We start from the raw sequence: 16,910 nt of genomic DNA, 5'->3' as shown, positions 1-16,910 counted from the left end.
GAGAGAAAGAGACAAATGTAGTGGTGTGCAGGAAAAGTGATGTGTGTAGGGTGTCCTGTGGGAAGGGGAGACAGATGGATGATTGAATGGAAATGATGATTTTTGGTCAGGACAGTGCGTGTGTGTATGTGTGTGTGTGTGTGTGTGTGTGTGTGCGTGCGTGCGTATGTGCATGCGTGCATGTGTGTTGGGGGTGATACAGCAGCAGATTGCCATTGTCTGGAGCCTATATCACAATACAGTTTAACAGTAAGAGGATTATCCATCTACTGTGCACACACACATGCACACACATCTTATCTTTGCTGGCTAAAGGCAACGTGCACCCAAATAACCCTCTGACATATAAACACCCACAGAGAGAGGGACGGAGGGAGGGAGGGAGAGACTATTGGAGGTAAGGCTGTGGTGTGAAATGGAGCATATTGACTTCCAGTGACAACAGACGCTGCTTAAATCCCTCATTCAGCCTCATTCTGCATCAGCTACAGCAGGCTGAGGCTGGACACTGACAAGTGCGTGTGTGCGTCTGTCTGTGTGTGTGTGTGCTGGCACTTTGACACCCCAAGCGCACAGTGCGCGCGCGCCGTAGCCGTGCCGTGCCTTTCTGTGCCGCGCCGCGCCGCGCCGTGCTTTGCCGCTCACCGCGTATGTAGCCAAAGGGAAGGCTTAACGGACGGCAGGCAGGCAGCACAACCCGGCTCATTAAAATCTCGTCTGCAGACCTTCCGCCGGTCGCGCGCATTACTACTACAGCTCCTGCTGGACCCCCAAAGCGCGCGCGCTAAAGGTGTGGAGGAGAGGGTACGATGGAACCGAACCCGAGCCGTTAAACTGGTCACACTCACACACACGCACAAACTGTCGCTGTGAGAGAGGACGACGTTGGGGAGGGTAACGGCGACATGGAGAAAACAGGCAAGATCTGAACTTTGGAGGATCCGCCGTGAGGATTATCGTTCAGCACCACGATCTGACTGACCGGCACGACGAGGAGCGGGATCACAGTTTGCATCAGAGAGTCCGAGGGACAGCCTGCGGTATGGCGCGCGGTGACAGTCGTTTGGGGACCTGGCAGGTGCTGCTGACCATCTCAATGGTCATCATCCCCCTGTCTGCTCACGGTAAGTCCACCGGAGTCCCACCCTGTGTGCGTGTGTGCATGTGTGCGTGTGTGTCTTTGGGCAAGAAAGCGCGCACGTGCGTGAATCAAATCACACCTGCATTGACATGAAACGGAAAATGACAAATACAATTTTTCACATATGCGACTGCCATTTAAAATGTGGACATACTATAATCTTTTTTTTTAATTGTCAGGACTGAAAAGCCTGCTGATAGTAACCTGCTGAGCGCTGATATGCTGATTTTAAATCACCTTTTGCATGAACATTTATATTTTTAATGATTTCTTTTTTGTATTAATTAGGCTATGTCACCGGGCTCATTTTTATATGCAAAATTTCACAAAACGACTCAATCAATCAATCAATCAATCAATCAGTCAGTCAGTCAATCAATCAATCGGGCTGCGCTGATGAGCCCAGTGGTGTGATCTGACATGTTCTCTGTCACGCTTGGAGCTGCTGTATTGATCACTAATGACACTTGAACCTGGCTGTGGACAATCTCATGTCCATCTCATGTAAGGCAAAAATAAATCCTCTCCCTTCTATAACTGTTCAATAGCTGCAAAGGTAACTGGCTTCGAAATGTTATAAGCTCTGGTATTACACAGAGAGACAGGCCTGTGGGTGATCAGAGACATCTGACAGTTCGGTACCGCAGCTGCGACTCGCCGCGGCGGTGCGTGGCCCAGACAAAGGCGGGATTAGGTGCACCGTGGCCAGGCTACAGGAGGCCCATTCACGGCGCGTAGAGGAGCGAATTCCTCCAGACGTGCAGGGGAAGCCCGAGACAACCGGGCCCGCAGCACCGCTCCCCCCTCCGCCTTCTCATTTACTGACCGTCCCTTGAGACAAGCAGTGTGGGAACGAAAATCTGACAAGTCTCGCTCTCTGCTCTTCCTGTCTGTCTGTCTGCCTGCCTGTCTGCCTGTCTGTCTGTCTGTCCGGCGCACACACCAGCTGAGAAATGTGTAAAATCTTGGAAAATGTGAAAATGAGGCTGCCGCCGCTGCCCAGCAACAGGGTGGCTCGTGCACGGAGAGGGTCGCCGGGGTTCACGTGGGCACGCGCTGCTGCCACCGTGCAGCCCCCCCCTCCTTTCTCGCCGCATCTCGCGCCCTCGATGTGTAACCAAGCGTTAACACTGTGACATATTGACCGGTAAATACACGCCCGGCGTCCCGTCTCTCACACTTTGGTTGTCGATATGTGATTCATTAGCAGCAACCTATAGGTCTTCATTTCATCGGCTATCATAGGAGAATATGAAAACAAGTGTGAGATCCATCCCCCTTAAATGGTGGCAGACCCAACAAATAAAGGAAACTCACAGGCAGACAGTGGAAAATATAGCCTTAATATTCCTTATATGTTCCTCTAGTTGACTGTAGAAAATAGAGACGGAGCCGAAGCAGAGGTGCCTTAAACCTGCTTTCTTTCAGCATGAGGCGACTCCACTGGTTTCAAAAAGAAGTCCCATTGTGTGTAAGGTTATGAGGAAACGACCCTTCTTCTCACTTGATTTATGACCTCAGTAAACAGTTTCCCAATGAGTTTGTGGTCTCAATCGCTCATTTCAAGTGAGAACTAGGGTCATTTTCTCATGTGACTCCACTGGTTTCAAAAAGAAGTCCCATTGCATGTAAGCTTATGAGAAAATGAACCTTCTCACTTGATTTATTACCTCAGTAAACAGTTTCCTAATGTGTTTATAGTATTATTCATTCCTTTCAAGTGAGAGGTGGGTCATTTTCTCATGTGACTTCACTGGTTACAAAAATAAGTCCCATTGCCTGTAAGCTTATGAGAAAATGAACCTTCTCACTTGATTTTATTATCTCAGTAAATACTTTCCCAATTAGTTTATAGTCTCAATCACTTGTTTCTACTCTTTTTCAATACAGCATGCTGTTCATCTTGTAAATTATGGTCCCATTAAGAGTAAAATAGAGGATAAAGATAAAGCAGGGTGTACGTTAGGGTGTGGCTACCTTGCAGTTGACAAGGCACTACCATGGCAAGTGTCCTCTGGTTCTCAGTCAGATCCAATCCGGATATCCTCCCCAGCTCAACCCTCTCATAATATTGTCACGTCTGGCTCCAAAAATATGAGATGGTGACTGTCAAAATGCCAATCTCATCATTTTCTGAAGCTCTGGTTGACATCTTCTGAGTGCTTGATTGTCAAGTCAAGTTATCTTTTGTTTCCAAAATTTGCTTTACTCTGCTCATTTCAGCTCTATGAAAAGCCAATAAATCAATCCATGCACACACACAAACATACAGAAACACAGCTTGTCCTTGATAACCATGTCAAGCAATATGGATCAAATCCAGACTCTCGGGTGCTTTGCTGTGGGAGCGTGTGTTTGTGTGTCCACTGTCTCAGTGAGTGCATACTGTGAGGTCCATCTGCCCTGTAGCCCCAGAAAGCTCATGATATGTCACAATAAATCAGATCATCAGCATCTCCCTGACTCCCTCTTCTTCACACACACACACACAGATACACATAGGGGGAGGAAGATAACTATTAATAGTTTAGAAAAATGCACACAGGTTAATAGGTGGATGTTGATGGGGCTCTGCATGTTAACTGGTTGTAGTAGTAAACGTCTTTGGGTGTTGATAGTTACAGAGTAGGACTAGTTGTACAGGACACCTTCCCATAATTCCCACTGTAGCCAATCACAGTGACCTCAGGTAAAACTTGTCACCATGGTGACATGCTCAGCGTGAATCCAGAGGTGAAGAGCTGATCAACAGTTAAAAGCACAAATCCCACCATTTCAGAGACGCAAATCAAATTGCTAAGCAGGGGCTCGTGCTTTCAATTTACCCGTCTTGCTCTTGTAATCTCTTCATGTTCCCTTTTGCTCTTGTAATCGCCATAAGGCTGCCAGCTGTGAACAGGAAGCTGCATCTAAGTCTCGACAGGGAACAAATTGGCAGATTGAACCTTTAAATGAAATCTGAATCAGCTGTAATCAGTTTACACTGGTGGAGCATGTCTATCTCTTTCACAAACTGTGAAGCATTCGAGTTCATTCCACCTCAGTTTTCCCAGAGATGGAGTTGGCATATCAACACTTACTGACTGGCTGGCTGATTGATCGAAAAACAAAAGCGAGAGAGAGCGAACACTGGATTCTCTGTTTCCACTGCAACTCCTTCGCTCCACTCCTCCTTTCAACATGGCACCTCTTTACATCTCACCATGGCAACTGCGGTGTGTGTGTGTGTGTGTGTGTGTGTTTGTGTGTGTGAGGTGAATCTCATGGTTTCTCAGCCACCACTAGTCTTCGTGACTCGAGGCACGTTCAGATGGTTTTAGCATTAGCTCTGAATGAAGTGCCAGACACTGAAAGCAGTGATCTCATTGGACACGCTGATTTCAGGGTGGCAGTGGGAGAGAAGCCGTCCAGCCAAGTATTTGGTCGAGGTTGGCCATTCGTGCAGATGTATCAGGCCAGTGGAAAAGTGTGAAGAAGTGTGTTCTTGAAATTCTGTCAACTGTGGGAAAATTACCTCCAGTGCATAAAAACTGTTCCTAAATTTGTGCAACAGCAGGGTCTTTCTTTCTTTCTTTCTTTCTTTCTTGTACCCTAGGGTTCCCTTTAAATATATAGTTTGATATTTTGGGAAATGCACATATTTGCTTTCTTGCCAAGAGTTAGATGAACAAATCGATACAACTTTCATGTTTAGCTTAGCATAAAGACTGTAAACAGCTGTCCAAAGCCAACAAACCCATGTACCAGCACATTTAAAGTTCAGAAATTATCTTTAGAGATGCTGGTAGGTGGAAATAGGATAGCTCTTCCTCCGTTTCCAGCCAACCAGCTGCTGGCAGTATCTTCACATTTAGCTAAATCTTGGCTGCACCATTCTCTCAAATGGAAATCTCTCCCCAAATTCAGCCTGACAGGTTTGGTATTTTGGGAAACTTTGGCATCTCCACTTGAATGAAAGAGTTCTGTGGGTTTGAACAATGTCTGACTGCACAGCATGAGTTTGTAATGACCGGCTCATCGGTGGCCTGCTGCATGTTAATAGGTTTTAGCTCCTGTCCTCTCTCTTGTTCTTTCTCTGTCTGTGTCTCTCAGCCTCTTTCTATGCAGATGGCCAAGTGCAGGAGAAGTGCCTGACCAGTCAGCCTCTAACCTATAGCTCTAAATCCTTATCTAATCCTCAACCAGTCTCGGTCAACAGAGCACATTAGTCGATCACTCAATGTGCCTAATCCTACATCGCCATGGTCTGATTACACGGCGGTCTTTAGCTCTTGTTCTGATTTCTTTGACAATTAATCACTTAGCCCTTTAATGTGAACCACAGCAGGGTTGTATTTATTTATTTATCTTTCAAATCATATTGTCTTTGTCAAATTCAGCTCTATTTAGTGTGAATGATATGGTGACATAACAGTGTTATCTTAGAAAACCAGCATGGTACAGCCTTAAGGCATCTCTGCAGAATACTGTAGGGAACCATCCCAATTATTCTTGCCTCATCCTTGGGCCACAATCTTTATCAAACAAAACTGAGTCAGTACCATGGGATTAGCCCAATATAAAACAAAATGCAAGCCTATGTTTATAATATTGTCGTCTACATTTAGACAAGATCACAGACAATACTTCATTTATTTATACATCGAGTCAGTTCACCTGTCATATGGAGTACTACTCAGCCTGTGAAAACAGCTGTATGATGTCTTTAGCGGCTCTGGAGGAGCCTCAAGAACCCTGGTGCTGTCATCAGACTTAAATCTCGCCGAATGGAACAGCCAGTTAGCTTATCACAGCACCATGACTGGAAGTAGGGGGACAAAGCCAGCCTTGTTCTGTCCAAAGGTAACAAAATCCAGCAAATAGCACCTTAAATACTTGTTCAAACTGTACAAAGGCCAATGTATAAAAAGGAACTATTTCTTGGTCAAGTGCAGTAACATCTTGGAGTCTTCTCTGGTTGCTTGGCAAGACTTTAGGAAGTCGCAGCTGCTAGCCAAGAGATGGTGCGACACGTAACGCCTCATTACGCCACAATATGTCGTTTTTATCCATTTTTGAAGGTATAGAGGTGCTGGTTGATGGATTTTGTCCAGGTGAAGGTGGCTGCTAAAAAAATGAAAGAGCAAGTTTCTAGGACCTGCTCAGTCTGTTGATATAAAAGGCTCATTCAGAGGTAGTAAAAACACAACTCTTAGTTTCAGGTGGTTATATACTAATTAAAACTTAGTCATGAATATTATGTTCCTTGTCCGGCAATGATTTCCCTAAATCCCCCTAAATGCTACAAACTGGACCTTTGACACACATTTTAGATAAGGTCTGATAAAAAAAACACGATCAACTTGAATTCTGGGAAGCCCTTGTTTCATCCCTACACTAAACTTTATGGAAGTGTATACTTAACAGCTGGATTGCCTCTTTAATGCATCTTTGTGTCTGACTGACAGGGAGGCATTCATTGACCAGGCGCCATCATCACCACAACCAATCATCTGTCAGCAAGGAGGCCTTGAACACAAGGATGGTGCTCAGCGATGACTCAGCAGAGAGAGAGCACCTGATCGGAGCGGGGCTCGGGCTTGGGGCTAAACTCCCTCTCAGCTCCACCAAACATCACCACTCTCATAAACACGCTCACCTAGACTTCGTAGAGGAGGACCCACCTGTGGGGGAGGAGCTCACTGCCGGAGGGGCGGGTCCAGACCAACCCGGAAACCCCTTATCGGATGAAGTCATCACTGTGGAGTTTCACAGCCCTGCGCCGGATATTGTGCCCTCTGATGATGCTCTAGATTTGGCCAAAGTTCCCAAACCCCAGAAACAAAAAGGGGGAGAGCCTACTGCATGGACACTCTCAGACTTTTACGACTACCTGTCCCCTGATGATGATCTCTCGGCATTAGATGCGACCCCAGAACCAGAGCCCAGCCCTTCACCCCCGGCCGACATGGAGGACGAGAATCCTCTCCTGGCAGGTTCCCCTGCTGTTCCTGACAACGTGAGGCCTAAAGCGGATAGTGGGCCCTCCTTATCAGCGCCTCCCGTGCCAGGGCTGGAGAAGGGTGATGGGTTCGGCTTAGGTGGTGCCATGGGGGCTGACGGCTGCAGGCTGGGCTTTGTGCGCTCTGGACCTGGGGTTTGTGTGTCTCAGTGTGACATTGAACCCAATTTCTGCTTCAATGGAGGAATGTGCACTGTGGTGGCAGGCATGGGAGCCTTCTGCAGGTGAGGAAAACACAAACATTTTACAGTCTACAGTCCTATTTACAGTTGAACCACACTGGCTGGTTTGTTGTCTTTGGGTAAATTGTAAGGAGGATTACAGTCTTCCTTTTTTCATCACGTTTAGCAGCATTAAGAAGCAAGAGTTGACATTTTAGAGTTAAACTAGTACACATGCATGTGTACACTGGCAGCAGGGGTGTTTGTGGGGAGGGGGGTGGTGGGTGTTGGTGGCTAAAACGTTCCCCTTTTTAATTCGTTCCAATATGTTCCCTCTCCAACACAAAGGAGGAGATTTAGGACACTTCAGACAAGTGTACTGAAAACACAGACACGCACATAGATAGAAGGTTGGCTTTATGTGCCACGAGGGTTCGTCAAGATCGCAGCAGGGTCGCCAGAGGATTAGCTCAGTTTTGGGGGCAGGGGGTAATGAGTGTGTTTGTGTGCTCATTGGCTGGTGACAGCTGATGGTGACACACACAGACACAGTATGCACACATAGAAAATATAAGGAAAATGACAATACAGTAAGGTCAGGGAGGGACACACACAGCAACAGACACATACACCACGCCTTGATAGCACCATCTGTCCTATCCAGCAGTCTCAGTGTAAGCTTGGAAGTAAACTGTTGCTCATCTCGCCATACCTGCTGAGTTGTAACACACACACACACACGTACACACTCTCCCTCATGCCGGGCTCACTTCAAAAACACGTTCAAACACTTGCATGCGATTGCACGGACAAAGGCAGGAATATGGAAAAGATACACACTCATGAACGCACACACGTGTCCTGATCCTTTGATCTTATTAAGGGCTAGGCTGCAGGCCGAATCCCTGCTTTGCTGGACGGACCTCAGGACATCATGTCATCAGCACTGAGTACCACTTTACTCTGGCTTACTAGCTGAAGCTATAAATGTGGTAAATAGCCAGTGCAGTGGGTACAAAAACATATGAAACCTCTTGGCAGTTTTATACAGCAGGTCACGAGAGAGGAATGTTGATGTCTGGTGTTTTGTCGACCACAAAAACGTCAAACTCTAAGTGTTACATCGATCATAAAGGCCAATATTGCCTCCTTGTGTTGCTTTTTCATCCAGGTGCAATGTGCAAGACTACATCTGGAACAAAGGCACGCGCTGCGATTGGGCGGTCACAGAGTTCCAGGTGATGTGCGTGGTGGTGGGCGTGGCCTCCGTGGTGCTCATCCTCCTCTTCATGATCATCGTATTCTTTGCCAAGAGGCTGCACCGCCTCAAGAATGAGAACAAACGCCTTCGCAAACGCAGGTGTGTGTGTGTGTGTGTGTGATGGGGAGGTGAGAGTGTAAAAATATGCCTTGTGAGTTTCACTTCATGTGCTGAGAGAGGTTGGTAGGCTGGGACTATATCTGTGACAGTCTAATTCAAGTAGGACTTAACAACTGATGATAAAGAGAGCAGAGGAACAGCAAGAGAGAGCGAGAGTGTGAGGGAGAGAGGGGAGAACTCACCTGAACTGAGTGTGCCACCAGGCTGGATTTTTCCCTCAAATAACGAAGGAATTTCAGCACAAAGGAAACATTTCTGCCACTGTGCAACCAATACAGGAAGAGGCATTGTTTTCTCCAGTCACTATCCCCAGGTAACTGTGGAACAACTGGACTAACTGTTGAAGCCCTAGGAAAAGTAATGTTAGCAAGGAAGTGGTTGAATGCTAACGTTGGCTGTTGTCTAATGGATGCAAACAGGCTAATTGGGCAATAGTTCAGGGTAAAACAACATATTGATAACCTGTTAGCTTCCGTTAGACAGCAGCTAACAGGCTAATTGGGCATTAGTTCAAGGTAAAACAACATATTTGAGCATCAAATATGTTGTCCCAGTATTTATGGGAAAGTGGCCGTCGTGTCATTTTGTCTATTCCCTTTAGTATCCACTGAATTATTCACCTTCTGAGACTGTGATGATACATTTTCCTGTGTGATGTGTGTGTGTGTGTCTGCCAGATATTATACTCCGGTTTCACACTGTGCAGAGCGGAGCAGAAAAGCGTGGACCTGGAGAGATACAAATGCACAGATCGCTTGAAAGGACAAAAAAAAAAGACTGCAAATATTTATCACACAGATCTCTCTCTCTGTTTGCCCTCCTGCAGTAAGTACCGCCCACAGAGCAGCGAGCCGCAGACGGACGGCCTCTCGGTTTCCACAACAGCCGACGGCTCGCAGCCAAACGTAAGGAAACTGTGCGACACCCCTCCGCCCGCTCCCCAAGCTCACACTCACAACCTGGCGTACTATGACAACATTATCTGTCAGGTACGCCCCAACTCTCCTCATGTTTAGTCTCCTTTTTCTCTCCGTCCATTCAACATTCATTCATCCTCTATTTATCTGCATCTAAGATTTCTTTCCTCTTTATCTTTTTCCTATTATCCTCTTTCTTCATGATGTCCTCTCCCATGTTTTCTCTCTACCAGATTGATTTTTTTTTTTTCTTCCTGTCTCTACGCATGGCCGTCTATCTGAGTGTTATGCACACATCTTACTCACCTTGCTGCCCTGTTAAATCAATAACTTCTCATTGGGATTTCCACCTACATGTTGTGAATGTACAGTACATGTGTGCTCTTAATGATTCTCACACTCACCGATCCCCTTCAGAGGCCACCATCAACCAGCTACACATGGGAATATAAACCCAGAAACCCTTATAACCACTTCCAGGTAAGCAGAGCGGAAACGTCCACGTTGCCTGCAGCAGTTTCCCTCCCCACCTTTGCTTTGAACTTAAACACTGTGCAACCACTAGATACCAGATTCTGGCTCTCCTTTTCGCTGCAAACCTCACTTCCACAAACTCCCCCCTGCATCTGATCTTGTATCAGGCTGTGCACCATGTGCGTTGTAGGTGAAATGATTAATCGCCTCCTGCAAAGCTTACTGCAGCCAGTTGTTCAGAGGTGTTATGTAGTCACCGCTGTGTGAATAAATAGCAAGTTCCCACACTGCCTCTCTTACCTGTGCCTCTGCAGCTTCCTGACAAGCTCAATGAGGAAACAGGGCCTCCATTTTGTTCTCAGTGCTCGCTTCGCTTTTGCACCCATAAAGCTCAGACGGCCATTTTAGGGTCCCTGTGCAGCAGGGTTTCCCCTTTTCTACCCAGTTCTCTTCCTGAGGTTGTGCATGTAGAGCTTCTATAAAGTCATTCTGTAGCAGCATGTGTGTGTGTCTGTGTGTCCATCGATATGACTGTGTATGCATTCATTTCTATCCATGTTAGTGTGAGTGTGTTTGTGTTTGCAGGCAAATTCATGTGTGCCCCTGTTTAGTATTCATCAATCATACTCGCCTACTGGGTTACTGAGCCAACACAGTATTTAAGGCCACTGACGCATGGTTAAAATTTTAATCTCAATAAACAATGAGGAATCTTGTTATTAGAGGCAGCCGTAAACAGAGACAGGGACAGCGTAAAACATCTATGAGATCGACAGAACAAATAGGCTTTTTGAACTTGTTGTTTCTGATGTGAAAGGCCGTTTAGTGAGTTTTGACCAGCGGTAGCCAGAGTGACTAATCGATGGTGTCCTACTTCCTGCCTGCTGTGCCGATGACCTTCATATGTCTGTGACAAGCCAATCAATCGATGGCCTGAACATTTACAAACTGGCACATGCAGCGGACACAGTAGTTTTGTAGTGACACAAACACTCTCTGACATGATGGCACGCATTTACTGCATTTGACGGAAATGCACTCTGCAAAACACAAGCCCACCCTTATGGATTTTCAAAACCATATATTCATTTTCACACCATTTCCCATACTCGGCAGGGCTAGATCAAGTGTACAGATTGTGAGATGCTCTTTTTAATATAAGCTACCGCTCTTAGAGCTCTGCTGGCATTTCAGTGCAGTGGTTATAGATGTGTCTGTGACTTCCGGATGCTCTAAATGTCAGGTCTGGAGGCTAAAAAGCCCCTGCAGACACATGGTCTGCAATGCAGTTTTTAAATGTCAGAGGTCCGGTATTGCTATTTTTTTTAATGCTGAGGCATGATTAGAGGTGCAGTATCAGTCCATACAATTCAAGACGGATTGTCTTTAACATGAGAAGGAGCTCTAGGCGATTTGGACACTGAAACTATGTTTCTTTTACTTTTTTAGTTCAGCTTTTAGATGAAATTCACTTTTAACCAGTCAAATGTGCTGGGAAATTCAGTATGACCAAAGCCCCTGCAATGTCCTTGTCATATATAGTTCCAGTATTATCTGGGGAGGGTGCAGAATCCCATGTGCTTCGTCTATTACACAACGAGTAGCCAGCCTCTTTTCATCTTTTGGCTGGGGGCTTAACCGGGAAGGTGTTATGCGCCACAGAAGTTCATGCAATCCCTCCATTCTGTGCATGTTTTGCCAAAGCACAATAAGTAGGGTTTTCTCTTTAATGACTACCATGAACTGTCAAGAAATGCCGCCCTTAAAACGTTAAATTCTAAAATAACATATCAGAATTCAAACACTACTTGAATGACTTGTCTGTGTTGCTTTTATGTCTTCAGTTTAAATATAAACTATTTTCAAGGACATTACCATCATCTCCAAGACTGTGTTATTAGGGGATAGAACCCAAATACACAAAGTATTGAATTTTCGGTGATCATGGTGGACATCACAGTGGCCACTATGACAATACTCTGGAATACACTGGAAAACACCCAAATCTCTCTGACGAGAACAGCTTCTTAAGACCAATGTGGGATCTTTTTTAGACTCATATCACACTGACTGATAAACCTGTAGTATGAATGTTGCCTCTTCATAGTAATTAACATTACAATCTGTTGCATGGTTATTCTTCCACCAATTTGTATTCATTTATTTGGCCATTTTTCTCTTCTTTATAAATAAAGTAAGCCAGTAAAAGTCACAACCTCTCCCCACAGGATGAGCCTCAGAAGCAGGAGGACCCGGCAAAGTCCCCTCAACCCAAGGAGGAGGGCTCAATGAACATCCTCAACTCTCATTCCCCCAAACACGAGAACAACCGTCCAACCTCCGTCGTCCACGACCAAGAACACACCCCTAACAACACAGAGGAGAGCGCTGAGGTAAACATGCTCCAGAACAACCTGGTATAATATCAACATCTGGCCAAGTGTGCTGCTGGAGAATCAGACCAAAATATTTTATCGCGCACACAAACAACAACAAATGGTTAAAGGCTAACATTGTTTACAGCTTGCAAAGTGCATACTGTGTGTTTTTAAAAAGTCCAATCAGGCCTAATGTCAAAAAGTAAGCACAATATGAGTTTAAGGATACAACTTGAGAAGCACAATAGTCCTGTTTACAAGGCTGCCATGCCGATGCTGATCACATAGTGGCGCCGCTGCCTCCTTTCTTTCCTCTTTCCGCTTCTTACGCTGGACTAAAATCTCTGGCTTGGACCAACTAATGACTGACTTTCCTCTCTACTGATGCCCTGCCTTGGTCTTTGGCCAATGAACTCTCGCTTCTTCATTGTCTCCTCTCCTGTTTTCCCCACGAACCCCTTCCCCCCCCTCACCTCTGCCTGCCCCGCCTTACTGTCTCTCTCTTGCCGCATGCATTGGTGTTATCGACGAAAAGTGTCTGAAAACGTAATATTTGCAACAGAAGTAAGTGGAAAATCAAGTGAATCTGTATTTGCGAAATATTCATGTTTGACAATGCTAATAAGTGGATATGTCTAGATTACATGAGGTCAAAGTAATTGCTTGGAGTTGATATTTGAATCTATATACATATATTACACACACTGTGTCTTGGTTTTCAATGTGATTTATAATACTTTAATGTACTTGAGGTTCTTTTGTACTTTTTTGGGTATACATGGAGGATTATAGTTCACAGTTGTTGGAATAAATCTTTTTAATTTTATCCAGCTTGTCCCCGTGTGTTGCTATGAGCTCTACTTTCCCTCCAGCCTCTCTCTCTCTCTCTCTCTCTCTCTCTCTCTCTCTCTCTCTCTCTCTCTCTCTCACGGTCTCTCTCTATCATGCTCCCTCTCTCTCTCTCTCTGCATGTCTGCCCGTGATGAAGCTAACTACTGCCCAACTGCTCCCATGCTAATAATAACCGAATGCACGGCTGACCCCGCTTTTGTGCTACAGTAGGCTGCTCACAGATTACACCGCACAAACAATGGTGACCGTGTGCCCATTCAGCACCGCGGACAGCTCTCCAACATGAACGGGAGCAGCCACAAGAGTAACTCTATTTTAATTTCAAATTTAAGTCTATGCCTCGCCTGTCTTTATTAATAAGAGACAGACACGGATGTTTGAATGTCCCTTCTGAGGCCCTATTGTATTCCTTTGTGTGTTTTCTTTTTTTTACAAGCCAATATTGGTTTTGCTGCACAAATCCATCTCCACCCTCAATCTTCACTGTAACACTCACATTTTCCATTTCTTCACACTGATTTCTTCACAGTCTCACAACCCATTTCAATGGTTATATGTGCCTTTTTTATTTTAATCATGTGTTGTCCTGTTTTATTTCTCACATCTAATGCTCATCATTTGTACTTATCATCTGTCCCTGTATCCATGGATGGATTACTGAATGGGCCAACTGGGCACAGACCCAAGTGGGTTACTGTTGTTATCATGTCTATTTGGAAAGTCACAGACCTCAGTGATTTTTCGGATCCAATATTCATTTATTGATTACCAGAATCGCTGTTTTCTTTGTTCGGATATATAAAGGGGCTCTATGTAACAATTTGCATCAATTTTCTTCATAATTTATCACTTTTTCATTGGTCATATGTGAGGGGATTGTAACGTGAAGTGAAAAATTAGACCTTCCCTGTCCCTCTCGGTTACGTATACAAGCCTGTGGGCGATTTGTTTAAATTGTTTAAAGCTGCTGGACTGTTCCTTTGTGAAGAACTTGGGTCGGATTTTACACAACAGTCCAAAGGATGTGACTTAATGCACGTTCTCGAGTGCCTCGTCTCAGTGCCTCTCTCCACTAACAGAGCAACAGTAGTTTTTTTTGTAAATAAATGTAGTGGAGTAAATACTTCAATATTTGCCACCAAAATGTAGTGGAAGTATTAGGTAACATGAAATATAAATATAAAGCACAAGTTGCAATTGTACTTTAGTTGAGTAATTAATTGTAAGACACTAAGGTTTTAATTGTTACTGCATATATAAATTGGATCCAAATATCAGTTCTCGGTCTCCTTCATGGCTGATAATCAGAATCAGTCTTGCAAAAAACACCCGACAGACAAAGTTAGCGACTAGCCGGTAGAGCATAGTGGAATATTTAGCTGCTAAAGAGCGAGCTATTCCCCTCAGAAGATGGTGCAGACCAAAAACAGAGATAATAGGGGAGTGAATATTGGACTTACATTCATCAGGTGGCCACAAACATAAATCCAAACAAATGTAATGTTGCTCCATATCTGCTGGGTGTGTAAATAGGCAACATGACAGTGTTATTTCCACTGCCCCCAAGTGGCAAAGAAATCAGTTGTTGCAGATTTAAGATATTGTGTCTGTGTCCAGTGGTCCATTGTCTCATAATTCATCCATGCCTACGTTTCTTTGTATATTTTTATTTCATAATTTTTGCCTTTGTGACTGTCTCCACATTGTTGCATCCTTCTCTACTTGCCATATTTCCACATCAGGATGGAGTCACTATTGGCCTGGAAGTGCTTCTTCCCAAAGACGCCAAGCTCCACGCAGAGACCAGCCCGCCCCTTCAGTATGACGTCTTCCTCTACAAGGTTGCCAACAATGGAGACTCTGCCTCTCCCAGCAAAGCCCCTCCCACTCACAGCACCAACTCTTACTCTTCTCATCCCATACCCAAATCGCCCAAATCACCAAAAACACCTAAGACACCTAAGACACCTAAGACACCCAAGTCGCCCAAGGTGCCTAAGTCACCCAAACACACCAAGGACCACCCACACAGTCACCGTGAACCATTGTCCGTGAGGCACTCCTCACCTGGCCGTCACCCCTCACCTGTTCGCCACTCATCACCCAGTCGTTACTCTGCACCTGGGTGCTATTCTTCCCCCACCAACCATCCGTCGTCCCACCACTCTCCCTCCCAGTACAAGTGCATGCCCACCTCCTCCTCCAGCCCACCTCAGTTACGCCGGCCCAGAGGTCGATCGCAACCTCATGGCTCAGAGTGCTCTGGGACTGGAAGAGAATACCAGAGTGGACACCTTCGTCCATCCCCCTCCTCCCCTCACCTCACCCAGCCACCTCCATCACCATCCAGGATGAAGTGCAGCCCGGCCAGCACCCGGTCCCTGCCACCGCTCTCCTGACCAGGCTTCCACCCGGCCTGGCCTGGCATTCAGACGCACAAACATCTGTCATAATCTAATCTATCCAGCGATCTGTCCATCATGGCTCTAACTGTTTTACTAGTGATTTATAGATCATTTATCCATCCATCATCCATATTTGCACCTTGCCTCCCTTCATTTGAGCACATCTTGGTCCACGGAGCTTGATAACTGGAACTGGGACAACTCTGCGTACACCACCCTCTCTCAAACTCAGACATGTATGCACCAACATGCATACATAAAACACTGCACAGTCACTGCAGCCAAGCATTCACACCTTGATGTAAATGACAACCACTCAAAGCTCAGGTTACACAAGCACAAAATGAACCACTACATGTGAACACACTCTCCTAGCACGGTGCCAACGTCAGCCTCTGCTGAGGATATAGTTCATGAAGGTTTCATAGAGGTTTACTACATTAGCCTTAGTGTTGTCAATGGTTTATATATAAATCTTTTGCTATTCAGTTTGTAAGATTATTTCATGTTTTCACAGGCTTTTTGGTATGTTTTTCATGTTTCTAATCCTCAATAAATAGATAAATCAACAACGTGTGCAGTATTGTGTTCTAAAGATGGCGAGAGCTAAGAGGAACAGACCAAATGAAGATTAAAAGAGGTAGCAAGGCGAAGAGAAGACAGGTTTTTCCTCTAGTGTTGCCAAGCATCATGTAAAAAGAAATATGAGGGACTCTGCTGCCCCTTTGTGGACAGAGCTCAAGGTACACTTCAGGTTTAAAATCATCAGTGAAATCATACTGCAGCCTTAGCATATACATTAGCTCCCTTGCTGATTCTGTGACCTTTTGAAATGGCCTTTCTGTCTGTTTCGGTCTACAGTATGAGCTACAGTGTTTTATCATGTGTCTCCATATTCCTACGTGTAATAGGAGAAAGGTTGCCTCAAATTCCTGGCCTTTAAAGCAAGACTATATGATGTGTGCGTTTGCTAAATAGTGGCCACTGCTGCAACAGGTATCTTACGGACAATGTTTAATGCTAAACATACTGTAACAGTAACACAAGTAGAGAAGAGTCATACGAACGGACTCAGTAATATCAGCGACACAGCGTTATGTATGTTAGGTGCCAACATTAGCCAACATTAGCTAGCATTAGCCACCATAAGCTGCTCTAAGTAAGACAGTAGAAGTGAAATCCCTAAATATTCAGAACAAC

At 45.2% G+C, this 16,910-nt stretch overlaps 1 protein-coding gene across 1 annotated transcript; it reads left to right on the top strand.

Moving 5' to 3' along the window:
• The first annotated feature begins 696 nt into the window (after positions 1 to 696).
• On the top strand, positions 697 to 16,282 carry LOC140993636 (uncharacterized). Its single transcript, XM_073463135.1, has 6 exons — positions 697 to 1,124; positions 6,589 to 7,366; positions 8,475 to 8,663; positions 9,511 to 9,673; positions 12,304 to 12,468; positions 15,048 to 16,282. The coding sequence occupies exons 1-6, from the start codon at positions 1,043 to 1,045 to the stop codon at positions 15,702 to 15,704; spliced, it is 2,034 nt and encodes a 677-aa protein (XP_073319236.1). The 5' UTR covers positions 697 to 1,042; the 3' UTR covers positions 15,705 to 16,282.
• The last annotated feature ends 628 nt before the right edge of the window (positions 16,283 to 16,910 follow it).

Source organism: Pagrus major, chromosome 3 (assembly GCF_040436345.1).
Source record: "Pagrus major chromosome 3, Pma_NU_1.0".
NCBI classification, from domain to species: Eukaryota; Metazoa; Chordata; class Actinopteri; order Spariformes; family Sparidae; genus Pagrus; species Pagrus major.
Note: the sequence above shows the minus strand (reverse complement) of the source record. Positions and strands in the feature narration are given on the sequence as shown.